The sequence below is a fragment of the Bison bison genome, unplaced genomic scaffold, assembly GCF_000754665.1.
Source record: "Bison bison bison isolate TAMUID 2011002044 unplaced genomic scaffold, Bison_UMD1.0 scf7180017864456, whole genome shotgun sequence".
NCBI lineage: Eukaryota > Metazoa > Chordata > Mammalia > Artiodactyla > Bovidae > Bison > Bison bison.
This window is the reverse complement of record NW_011495018.1, coordinates 10,564,837-10,576,829: the sequence shown is the minus strand read 5'-3', so window position 1 is coordinate 10,576,829 and position 11,993 is coordinate 10,564,837. Positions and strand designations below refer to the sequence as shown.

Below are 11,993 nucleotides of genomic sequence, written 5' to 3'. Positions count from 1 at the left end.
CTCCCACAGAGTCCAAAAGACTGTTCTATACATCAGTGTCTCTTTTGCTATCTCGTATACTGGGTTATTGTTACCATCTTTCTAAATTCCATATATATGCGTTAGTATACTGTATTGGTGTTTTTCTTTCTGGCTTACTTCACTCTGTATAATAGGCTCCAGTTTCATCCACCTCATTAGAACTGATTCAAATGTATTTTTTAATGGCTGAGTAATACTCCATTGTGTATATATACCACAGCTTTCTTATCCATTCATCTGCTGATGGACATCTAGGTTGCTGTTTATAATAGCCAGGACATGGAAAGGCCAACTTTTAAAAGGTGGTTTTTCTACCTTGTACTAAAAGTGTTTTTTAAAACCACTTAATCTTAAGTACTTCAGTCTTGTCATACACATGGCCTGGGACTACCTAACTATAGATAGTTTATATCTGTGTGTTTTTCAAAACCATGATGTTTTAACCAGTTACACTTTATAAATATGAAATATATATTGAATCTCTTCTCTATGCCTGTAAACAGACAAAATCTTGGAGGCTTATGATCCAGTGGAAGATACCTAGAAGTAAACAATGTGGAGTGGTACAGACAGGTTTTCTTAGATTATTAGAGTTCTTATATTATTAGTTGGTATCTTTGTCCTATAGACTGAAATTACAATAATATAGCCCAATACCATGTTCATTGTCAAAAATTGTTAAAATGTATATGGGTATCAGAACACTGATGGATTCAGTATTGCTTTGAGTACATTGAATTATTTGTGGAAAGTAAAATGATCTCCATTTTGTTCATCTGTAAATTTGCAGACATTAGTTTCATATCATGGTAGAACTTCAAGGCTTTTCAGAAAGCGTGTGCTCCCCGCAGACTACCTGGTCTTGAGAGGTAGCCAGTGTCACATCCCCAGTGCACGCGAACAAGGAAGACTTGGGCATCTGTAGGAGTCAGAGCCGCAACACCTGTTGGTAGATTTTAAGGTTACCGTTGTTCAATAGTGAGGAATGCTACAAAACCAACTTAGATTATCTGAGTCAGAACATGAGCTACAGTTCTTACAAGTTTTTTTTTTAATAGAGCTCAGTGTATGGTTAAACCTAGATGGATAGTGGTTTTCTAATCCAGGGAGCAGTGTTGTGCTCAGCTTAATAAGAGTTTTCATTCTTTTCTTTTGAGAAATAATCTCCTTATCTCATACACTTTGAAGTCCAATGTGATTTTTATTTTTTTTTAATCAATCAGTAGGAGTCAGATACACAAGCTGCTGCTGGAATCTGTTCACAAACAATATACTTATGGTGCTCAATTATAAATAAGCAGCCACCCATGTTTTGTTATATCCTCAACACTGGGGCTGGATGGTATCACTGACTCAATAGACGTGAGTCTGAGTGAACTCCGGGAGTTGGTGATGGACAGGGAGGCCTGGCGTGCTGCGATTCATGGGGTCGCAAAGAGTCGGACACGACTGAGCGACTGAACTGAACTGAACAACACTGGGGCAGCCTGTAAACAGTGGGGAAAGCCCTTCTCTGGATATGAACAGCACTTAGAAACATAAGGAGGCGTGGTAGGCTTTTTTGGACATCATTCTTTTAATCTAACAGAATTTGCTGAGTAATTGTCATGTGTTTGGATTGCCAGGGCAGGTACCTCCCTCCTAAGAGAGTGCAGTCTAGGGCAGTGCTTCTCCATCAATTGTACTGTTTCCTCAGCTTTTCAGGCTCTCAGGCAAAACCCTATTTGCCCTTTGTCTCAGCTTTAATGTTTCTCCAGGAAGCCCTACGTGGCCCGTGACACCACATTTCTTTGTGACTCGTGCAAACTCCTGTCGAACTTGGCAGTGCTCCCTTTTGTGATAGATAACTCCAGATGCACTTGTACAACGTCTCTTTCCTGCTAGATCACAGGGCTCTTGAAGGATAGCAGTTAAGTCCGCCTCATTTGCAGCTGTATTCCTTAGCCTGGCAAGTTGCTCACATGTCCTGGGTACTTAATAGCACTGGCAACAGCATTTATGGGGTACTTAACAGATGTATCCTTAAAGTAATAATTGAACAGTGAGAGGACTGAAATTTTTCCTATCTAAAGATAGCAGCATTACTATACCAGAGTATCAGATTTCCATCAACAAGACTTGAAAAGTATATCTTAAGGTTTCTGTGGGTAAACAGATCTGATTGTAGCTACCAGACTTACGTAGAGAGCAGAAGTCCAAAATGCTGCTTCTCTCATTGTACTCACTCTAAATAGAAAAATTAATGAGTACTCCATGTTAGGGGAAAGAAAAACAAGAGACAAAGGGACTCTTCCAGTGAATAATTAACCAACTTATAGTGTAGTCACTATGGCTGTGGTTTGAGTGTAGTTCATGGAGAGGCTTAATGAAAAAAACACAGCTTGAGTTAGAGATCTCGAAATAAAGAGTAATTGATGGTGATGATGAGTCCGTACAGTGCAGACTCTGTGCGAGGCCTTCTTTATGTGCCCAGTGTTGTGACCCCTGCACAGCAGAGGAGGGAGTTGAGGTATAGAGGAGCAGAGAGCCAGTAAGTGCTGGAGCTGGGACTTGAACTAGGTAGTGGTCAAGGAGAGGAGGAGAAGCGGCCACTCCAGGCATGAAAATTCTGAAGAATACTCAGTTTTCAGCAATCTAATCTGATTGTTTCAACACAAGTTTACATTTCAGTTCAGTTCAGTCTCTCAGTCATGTCCGACTCTTTGCGACCCCATGAATTGCAGCACGCCAGACCTCTCTGTCCATCACCAACTCCCGGAGTTCATTCAAACTCATGTCCATCGAGTCGGTGATGCCATCCAGCCATCTCATCCTCTGTTGTCCCCTTCTCCTCCTGCCCCCAATCCCTCCCAGCATCAGGGTCTTTTCCAGTGAGTCAGCTCTTCGCATGAGGTGGCCAAAGTACTGGAGTTTCAGCTTTAGCATCATTCCTTCCAATGAACACCCAGGACTAATCTTTAGAATGGTTGGATCTCCTTTCAGTCCAAGGGACTCTCAAGAGTCTTCTCCAACACCATAGTTCAAAAGCATCAATTCTTCAGCGCTCAGCTTTCTTCACAGTCCAACTCTCACATCCTTACATGACTACTGGAAAAACCGTAGCCTTGACTAGATGGGCCTTTGTTGGCAAAGTAATGTCTCTGGTTTTGAATATGCTATCTGGTTTGGTCATAACTTTCCTTCCAAGGAGTAAGCGTTTTTTAATTTCATGGCTGCAGTCACCGTCTGCAGTGATCTTGGAGCCCAGAAAAATAAAGTCTGACACTGTTTCCACTGTTTCCCCATCTATTTCCCATGAAGTGATGGGACCAGATGCCATGATCTTCGTTTTCTGAATGTTGAGCTTTAAGCCAACTTTTTCACTCTCCTCTTTCATTTTCATCAAGAGGCTCTTTAGTTCCTCTTCACTTTCTGCCATAAGGGTGGTGTCATCTGCATATCTGAGGTTATTGATATTTCTCCCTGCAGTCTTGATTCCAGCCTGTGCTTCTTCCAGCCCAGCATTTCTCATGATGTACTCTGCATATAAGTTAAATAAGCAGGGTGACAATATACAGCCTTGACGTACTCCTTTTCCTATTTGCAACCAGTCCGTTGTTCCATGTCCAGTTCTAACTGTTGCTTCCTGACCTGCATACAGGTTTCTCAAGAGGCAGGTCAGGTGGTCTGATATTCCCATCTCTTTCAGGATTTTCCACAGTTTATTGTGATCCACACAGTCAAAGGCAGTTTACATTTAAAGAGGTATAAATTGATAACAACAGGTATTCCCAGCTCTTGCAAATGTTATTTTCAGTTCTCTTGGGATTATCTTTGCTCCTCTGAGAAAAGACAAGTAGACAGATACACAAGGGGTCAGTAAGGAAAAGTTACTCTTATTGAAATAGCAGACAGGTTCAGATGATTGAGAGGTACCTGTGTTGCTGGGTAGCTTTGACCGTCACAGAGAGCAGCATGGATGTGATGCAGGAGCCATCACACCTTTGCTTGGGCAGGTGAGAGAGGTGGTCAGAGCAGTCATGCTCACTTGAGCAATAGCATTCAGATTAGAATAGGCATGGAAAAATTAGATCAGTCAGCAGGCATTTCCCATAAAGGACAGAAGGCAAATATTTTAAGCTTTGTAGGCCATAAACTGAGAAGGCAATGGCACCCCACTCCAGTACTCTTGCCTGGAAAATCCCATGGACAGAGGAGCCTGGTGGGCTGCAGTCTGTGGGGTCGCTAACAGTCGGACACAACTGAGCGACTTCACTTTCACTTTTCACTTCATGCATTGGAGAAGGAAATGGCACCCCACTCCAGTGTTCTTGCCTGGAGAATCCCAGGGACGGGGGAGCCTGGTGGGCTGCTGTCTATGGGGTCGCACAGAGTCGGACACGACTGAAGCGACTTAGTAGTAGTAGTAGTAGTAGTAGTAGGCCATAAAATTTCTGGCACTTACTCAGCCCTGCCATTGTATTGTGAAAGCAGCCATTGATATTATATTGTTGTCTTGTAAGTGCTGATGAGCAATTGCATATAGAACAGAGGTTTAGACTTGTCGCCCAGCCAGCTCTGTTACCTTGTGTAGTAGAGACTCTTTGTGACCCCATGAACTGTAGCCTGCCAGGCCCCTCTGTCCATGGAATTTCCCAGGTAAGAGTATTAGAATGAGTTGTCATTTCCTTCTCCGGGGGTTCATCCCAAGGCAGGGATCAAACCTGTGTCTCCTGTATTAGCAGGCGGGTTCCTTACCGCTGAGCCACCAGGGGAACCCATTACCTTGTAAGCAGTGCAGGGTAGTAATAGTGTTTCTCATTTCTTTTTGTGACTACTGTGATGAATTCACATGTCCTGAGTCCCCTCATTTTCCATTGATGGTTAAGCCAGTTATGTCAGTGGGAAAAAAACATGGACTCACCCATTGCCAGTCCCAAGGAAATGGGACTCACAGGGCATTAGGTTGATAGGTTTAGTGTCTTGTCATACAGGTTTATTTTTTTCTTTTGTGCTGTTATTTAATTGATACACTATTTGGTGCTTTCATCTACTTCCAATCTAACAGTTCAGTCTGTATTTCTTCAGGAATTTTGGCTTCCTAACCAGCTAGGAATGTTGATAAAATTTGATAAAGTTCCTTCATGTACTCAACTTTAAGCAGTCGGCTCAGAATATTTCTATACCACTTGTTTCAAACAGTGGAGTTCTTGGCAATGATTCGGTGCTCTTCTTTGCCAGATTTTAATAGTCATTTTAATGCCATGACTTCTGATAACTGAGCTGTCTTTGGAAATAAAGTTTTAATTAAAAATAATTTTTTATGTGTTGGAAATATATAATTTATTCTCAAATGTTGTATTAATATTATTCTTTAACTTGTATAATAAAATTTAGGACATAGAAAAAACTTAATTTTCAAATAATTTTTCAAACAAAGAATTTTAATCTTTGTTTAATTTCTCTGTATAGGGGTATTGAATGGACAAGTTTAACTGGTTTTCTTTCTTTCGCTACCTCAACACCAAACAACATGGGATTAGTGAGAAATGAACTTCAACTGGTTGATCTTCCAACAGGTTTGTGTTTTTAGACTATTAAAATATTTAAAATGGTACCATCATGTTAATCAAAGATGCCGCTATTTAGAAGATGTGTTCAAAGTTCTTTCACCTTGGAATTTTATTTATGTATTCATTTTTATATGTTTATGTATTCATTTTTTGGTTGCTCTATAATAATTGCCCTAGAAAAGACTCGTCATTGTTTGTATGCAAATTGTGTTAGCACAAGTCCATGGAGTACCATTAGCCCAAATGGACAGATTCATAAATGGGATATCAGTTCTACTTCCAAGTACATTGTTCCAGATAACCAGAGGTACAGTTTTGAAATAAATCTTTGTAGTTACACTTTTTTAGAATCTTTTAAAAAAATTTTGGCCTTTTCAGGAAGCTCTTAAAAATCTTACAAGGATTGTTGTAAAATGCTCAGCTTTGAAACTTTTGATATTTTCTGGCTGACTAGTAGGAAAACTTAATTTAGGAGTTTAAAGGCATTACAATAGGAAATATTCCAGTAAAGTAACTTGTTCACAATTGTTAAAAACCTGCAACCCTTTCAAAATAAGAACTTAAAAGCAGAGTAAGGTGAAGGTTTTTTATTATTTTTTATATAGCACATGGAATGATTTCAAGTATTTTTTTTTAACAAAATTATGAGGAGTTTTTTTTAATGGCTTAGCAATATAAATGTATGTAGTTTCAACCAATAAGTTATATATGTGTGTAGTAAATCATGTTTATGGTTGCTTCCTTGTATTGTCAATACATATTTCCAGTTTATAGTTCTTACTTATCAGATTGTGTTACTAAGCCTCAAAGAATTAGCTCCTATTAGTCCAGTGTTGCTCTAGTTTAATTGGAAATGACCTGCCTGGTGACCCATATCCCTGCATTCCTGATTTGTCGGTAAACTGACACTGATCACTGCAGTCACATGATAGCCCAGGGATGAAATGCTGTCCTGTAGTATCATTCACTAAAAACATGCCTGTGCATTTGTCCCATCAGCTCAGGTTCAGAACTCTTCACTTCAGTTCAGTTGCTCAGTCATGTCCGACTCTGCGACCCCATGAATCACAGCACGCCAGGCCTCCCTGTCCATCACTAACTCCTGGAGTTTACCCAAACTCATGTCCATCGAGTCAGTGATGCCATCCAGCCATCTCATCCCCTGTCGTCCCCTTCTCCTCCTGCCCCCTATCCCTCCCAGCATCAGGGTCTTTTCCAGTGAGTCAGCTCTTTGCATCAGGTGGCCAAAGTATTGGAGTTTCAGCTTCAGCATCAGTCCTTCCAATGAACAACCAGGACTGATCTCCTTTAGGATGGACTGGTTGGATCTCCTTGCAGTCCAAGGGACTCTCAAGAGTCTTCTCCAACAAACATCACAGTTCAAAAGCATCAATTCTTCAGCGTTCAGCTTTCTTCACAGTCCAACTCTCACATCCAGACATGACCACAGGAAAAACCATAGCCTTGACTAGACGGACCTTTGTTGGCAAAGTATCAGAACTCTTAGATAACTCAAAATCTGTCTTTCACATATTTCTTTTTGAAGAACAGATTTCTAAGTAAAAGATACTGACTTTTTTTGGATAGGACATTTAGGTTCATAAAATAATAGATTTTTACAGCCTTGTCTTCTAAGGAGACCAGCAGACTAGCAGAGCCAGGAAAGGGTGTAGGGTATTTGGCGAATAATAATAGTGAAATTCAATGTGATGGCCTTGAAGAGCAGGGAGACATGTAGGTATCCATTTGCCTTTGAATTGAGTCTCTTCTCCCTTTTGTTTAATGTAAATAGAAATCTAGGAGATGCTATTAAAATATTTTTTCAAACATAAGGTAGAACTTTTTTTTTTTTTTTTAGTTATAGAAAACTGTTTAACTTCTTTGGATGTTAACTCATTCTTAATATTCCTCAATTTCAGTTTATAGAGACTTGGAGGAACATGTCAAAATATTGTAGCTGAGTATTTTGCACATGGGACAAGAAATCTTAAATACCTATTCAAAGAGTGTTTTCCCCATTAGTTAATATTTGTAAACATGGAAATGTTTATAATACTTTGAATGTACCAGTAGTTTTTATAGTAGATAATTGCTTTACTATAGATGCATTAAAACTTTAGAAATTGATGTTTCTAAATTTCTAAAATTGAATTATTTGAAAGGTACCGTAGAAGGGCGTTAAGAAATTCTATAAAAAATGAAAATATCTTTTTATAGATATTTGAATGTAAGTAATACAGTGTTGGTCTTATACTACTTTTGATTTAGTTTTGAATTTAGATGATTAGAAACAGCTTAAAGCAAATGGAAGAGTGAGAAGGAGACTAGAAGGTACCACTGATCAAATTACACTGGTACAGCTTTTAGTTTCTTACGCGTTTCATGTGTTGTTTTTACATTTTGTTTAATATTTACAATTAAAGGCAGGAGCATTGCTTTCCGTGGTGAACGAGGTAATGATGAGTCGCCCATCGAAATGATTAAAGTATCTCATTTGAAGTAAGTGTCAACCTAAAAAAAAATCTGGTGTTATCACTAGGGAATCTCAAGCATTTTTTTTTTTTTTTTATCTTTAAGGAAATGAGAACATGCATGCATGTGCATAGAATTTCTTAGTGGTAGGAAATTGTGATGTGCAGCTGTATCACAGAAAATAGATTAATTGCAAAACTAAGTTGCTGTTACTTTTAATTCTCCATTCAGATAAGTCACCATAAGACAAGGTAACTTATCTGAATCTTAACATTTCATCAGATTGGTAAAATGGGTGACCCCATTTTGTTCAACTATAGCTATATTGATAGAAGTACCTGTTACTCACTAAGAAATGTTAGTTATTTGTTGAAGTTCTTTGTTCAGCTTTTACCTCAGTATGTGCTTATTGAATGAAAGAATTCATTTTCCTTATTTATAACTTAGATCTAATTGTAGTAAGTTTTTTGTTCCAAGGAAAAATATATGTAAAGCAGAATCATTGACAACAGAGATTGACTGAAAACTAATCAAAAGAACAAAGAAAGAAGGAGTAAGCACGATGAAATTGTTTTTGACATTCCTTTAGCTTTTTGAGGATCTCTGCATTTCCATATAAATTTTAAAATCAACTTAACCAGTTTTATGATAAAAGGTTACTGGGATTTTGATTGTGATTACATTGAATCCGTGGATCAACATGGGGAAGAACTGACATCTTACCAAGTTTTGTGATTCATGAGCATGGTATATCTCTCTGCTTATTTAGTTTTTGTTTAATTTCTTTCGATAATATTGTGTAGTTTCCAGTACACAGGTCCTGTACATCATTTGTGATTTATTTTTTGCTTTTTCTTTGATGCTTTTATAAATTATATTTTTTCTTCTGTTAATTTCAGTTTTCAATTATTCATATACTGAAATAGTTTGACATAATATTTATTTATAACATTATATAAGCTTGAGTGTACAACACTATGTTTCTACTTCTGTTGTATATACTTCACAACATGCTCACCAGCCAGATTTTATTTTGTCACCAGACAGTTGGTCTCCTTTACGCATTTTACCCTCTCCCCTGCGTCTTTCCCAGCGGTAATCTGTATATCAGTAAATTATGTCAATCAATCTTATTAATTGTTTCAAAGAAAATCCTTTGGACTTCTTTCATTTTTCTTTGTGGTTTTCTATTTTCTGTTCCACTGACTGCCATGCTTATATCTTGTTGAGTTACTGACTTCTTTATCACTGAAATTACCTGTTTGTCTTTTCTCAGAAGTTTAAATCTGATTTGTCTGATGAGTATAGACACTCTAGCTTTCTTTTGATTAGTATTTGCATGGTATATCTTTTTCCTTCTCCCTATTTGTAACTTATCTCTGTCTTTGTATATAAAGGTGATTTCTGAAAGAGAGCATATAATGGGACTTATTTTACTATTTGATCTGATAATCTCTGCTTCTAATTGCAGTGTTTAAGTTATTCATATTTAATGCAGTTATCAACATGGTTTATGTTTTCACCTGCCATTTTGGTAGTTATTTTCTCTTTTCTCATTTTAAGTAAATTAATATAGTTTATAATTATGTTACATTTAATTTCTCCTAGGCAAACTATCAGTAAAACCCACATAAACAAAAGTTCTTTGGGGGAGATCCTCAGTAATTTTTTCAAATGTAAGGGAGTCCTTCCACGAAAAAGTCCAATAATTGCTCAAAATATTTGGAAGCCAGATTTTTCTATTTCTTGTCAGTCTTGACTCTATACAAGCCTACTAAATTAATACGCCTTAAACCTCTGGTCACATTATGACCACTGCCTCAAAACTCAAGGATCCCCTGTTCTCTACAGAATGAATCTCTATTCATGATAGCACTGCATTTTAGGATATCTTAGGGCTTTTAATGTGAATCCAAATTCACATGTTAATCTTCTTTCTCACGATGATTGTTCTCATCTCACATACTCTGCATTTCAAGTAGCATATCTCCCCCACACAGCCTGTCTCCTTTTCTGTCTTTTGCCATTTATCACACTTGTAACTCTGCCTAGAATGCCATTTCCCTATTGTCAAACTTAATATCAGCTTTCATAGTGAATCTTTATAGCATTTACCAGGTTCTCTTTTATTTATATTAGTTATTTACATACATGTCTCTACTTGTTTTTATATTAGATATAATAAAAGTGTAACATGTTTCATTTACATAATCCATTGTGATTTGTAAAATCCGTTCATGTGTGCTGTCCCTTTTTCTTTATCCATGTAGTATTTAGTGAGGTTGATGAGGCAGGTATTATTAACTCCATTTTAAAGCTAAGTAGACTAAAACTCAAAAGGTCACATGCTTTTAGGTCATATAACTATCACGTGGGAGAATCTTAAGTCCTGTGATACACTGAGCTACAAGTCACATTTCCTACTCTTTGTCACAGTTCCTCACAGTCGGCATGATAGAAACTTTACTTACTTTTTCATTTAGTTTTTCCCATAACCTGCATACCAATCAGCCCATTGATGCAAGTAGTGGTATTTTCATGTCTCAATGAGAAAATTGAGTCTCAGGAAGGTTATTTTAAGATTTGGATGTGAACTCATGCATTTTCTCATTCTTCGTTCTGAGCTAGGCTCCTTGCCCGGATGGTGTGTGTGACTCTCACAGGTCATCTTAGAGCTTTACCTTCTTAGGACTACTACTAATCAGGAGGGCTAAAAGTTAGTTTAAATTCTCTTCGTTTAAAATGTGTCATCTGAGCTTTATGAACTTTTTATTTGTACTACTTATGGTGAAAATACTGCAAAAAGAGCTTCATTTAGTAATTTTGTTTATTTTAGGCAGTATTTGGCAGTTGTATTCAAAGATAAACCCCTGGAGTTATGGGATGTTAGGACTTGTACCATTCTTAGAGAAATGTCCAAAAACTTCCCTGCAATAACTGCTTTGGTAAGTTATCATTTTAAAGAAGTAAACAGTTTATTTGGGTATGTATATACATGGTGAATATTTTTCTTTAGCTCAAATTAAAATCATTACTGCTGTATGTTTTATTGCAAAAAATGTATATTCAGAGAAGATGATCTAAACAAATGGAGATAATTCTTATTTTCTTGGATGGGTTAAGCTAATATTATGTTAAAGTCCAATTAAAATTTAATTTAGATATTTTGAGGAGCATGATAAACATATTCTAAAATATTTATGGAAAAATAAAAGTCCTAGTAGCTAAGTTAACCTTGGAAAAAAGAGAGTAATATAGGTGGTATGGGTGGAGGTAGGCCCCATCCTGCTCTATACAGGACATATAAAACCATAGAAATAAAGTAATGTTCAAGCTGGTTTTAGAAAAGGCAAAGGAAACAGAGATCAAATTGCCAACATCCGCTGGATCATGGAAAAAGCAAGAGAGCTCCAGAAAAACATCTATTTCTGCTTTACTGACTATGCCAAAGCCTTTGACTGTGTGGATCACAATAAACTGGAAAATTCTGAAAGAGATGGGAATACCAGACCACCTGGTCTGCCTCTTGAGAAATTTGTATGCAGGTCAGGAAGCAACAGTTAGAACTGGACATGGAACAACACACTGGTTCCAAATAGGAAAAGGAGTACGTCAAGGCTGTATGTTGTCACCCTGCTTATTTAACTCATATGCAGAGTACATCATGAGAAATGCTGGACTGGACGAAGGACAAGCTGGAATCAAGATTGCAGGGAGAAATATCAATAACCTCAGATATGCAGATGACACCAGCCTTATGGCAGAAAGTGAAGAGGAACTCAAAAGCCTCTTGATGAAAGTGAAAGTGGAGAGTGAAAAAGTTGGCTTAAAGCTCAACATTCAGAAAACGAAGATCATGGCATCCGGTCCCACCACTTCATGGGAAATAGATGGGGAAGCAGTGGAAACAATGTCAGACTTTATTTTTCTGGGCTCCAAAATCACTGC

General features: G+C 37.6%; 1 protein-coding gene across 3 annotated transcripts in view; it reads left to right on the top strand.

Moving 5' to 3' along the window:
* The window catches only part of WDR11 (WD repeat domain 11), a 59,164-nt gene that overhangs the window by 26,418 nt on the left and 20,753 nt on the right, over positions 1-11,993 (top strand). For all 3 annotated transcript variants that reach the window (XM_010859244.1, XM_010859243.1, XM_010859245.1), the window contains 3 exons: positions 5,473-5,579; positions 7,997-8,072; positions 10,882-10,990. In XM_010859244.1, coding sequence (XP_010857546.1) covers positions 5,473-5,579; positions 7,997-8,072; positions 10,882-10,990 — 292 coding nt within the window. The remainder of the gene's footprint in view (positions 1-5,472; positions 5,580-7,996; positions 8,073-10,881; positions 10,991-11,993) is intronic.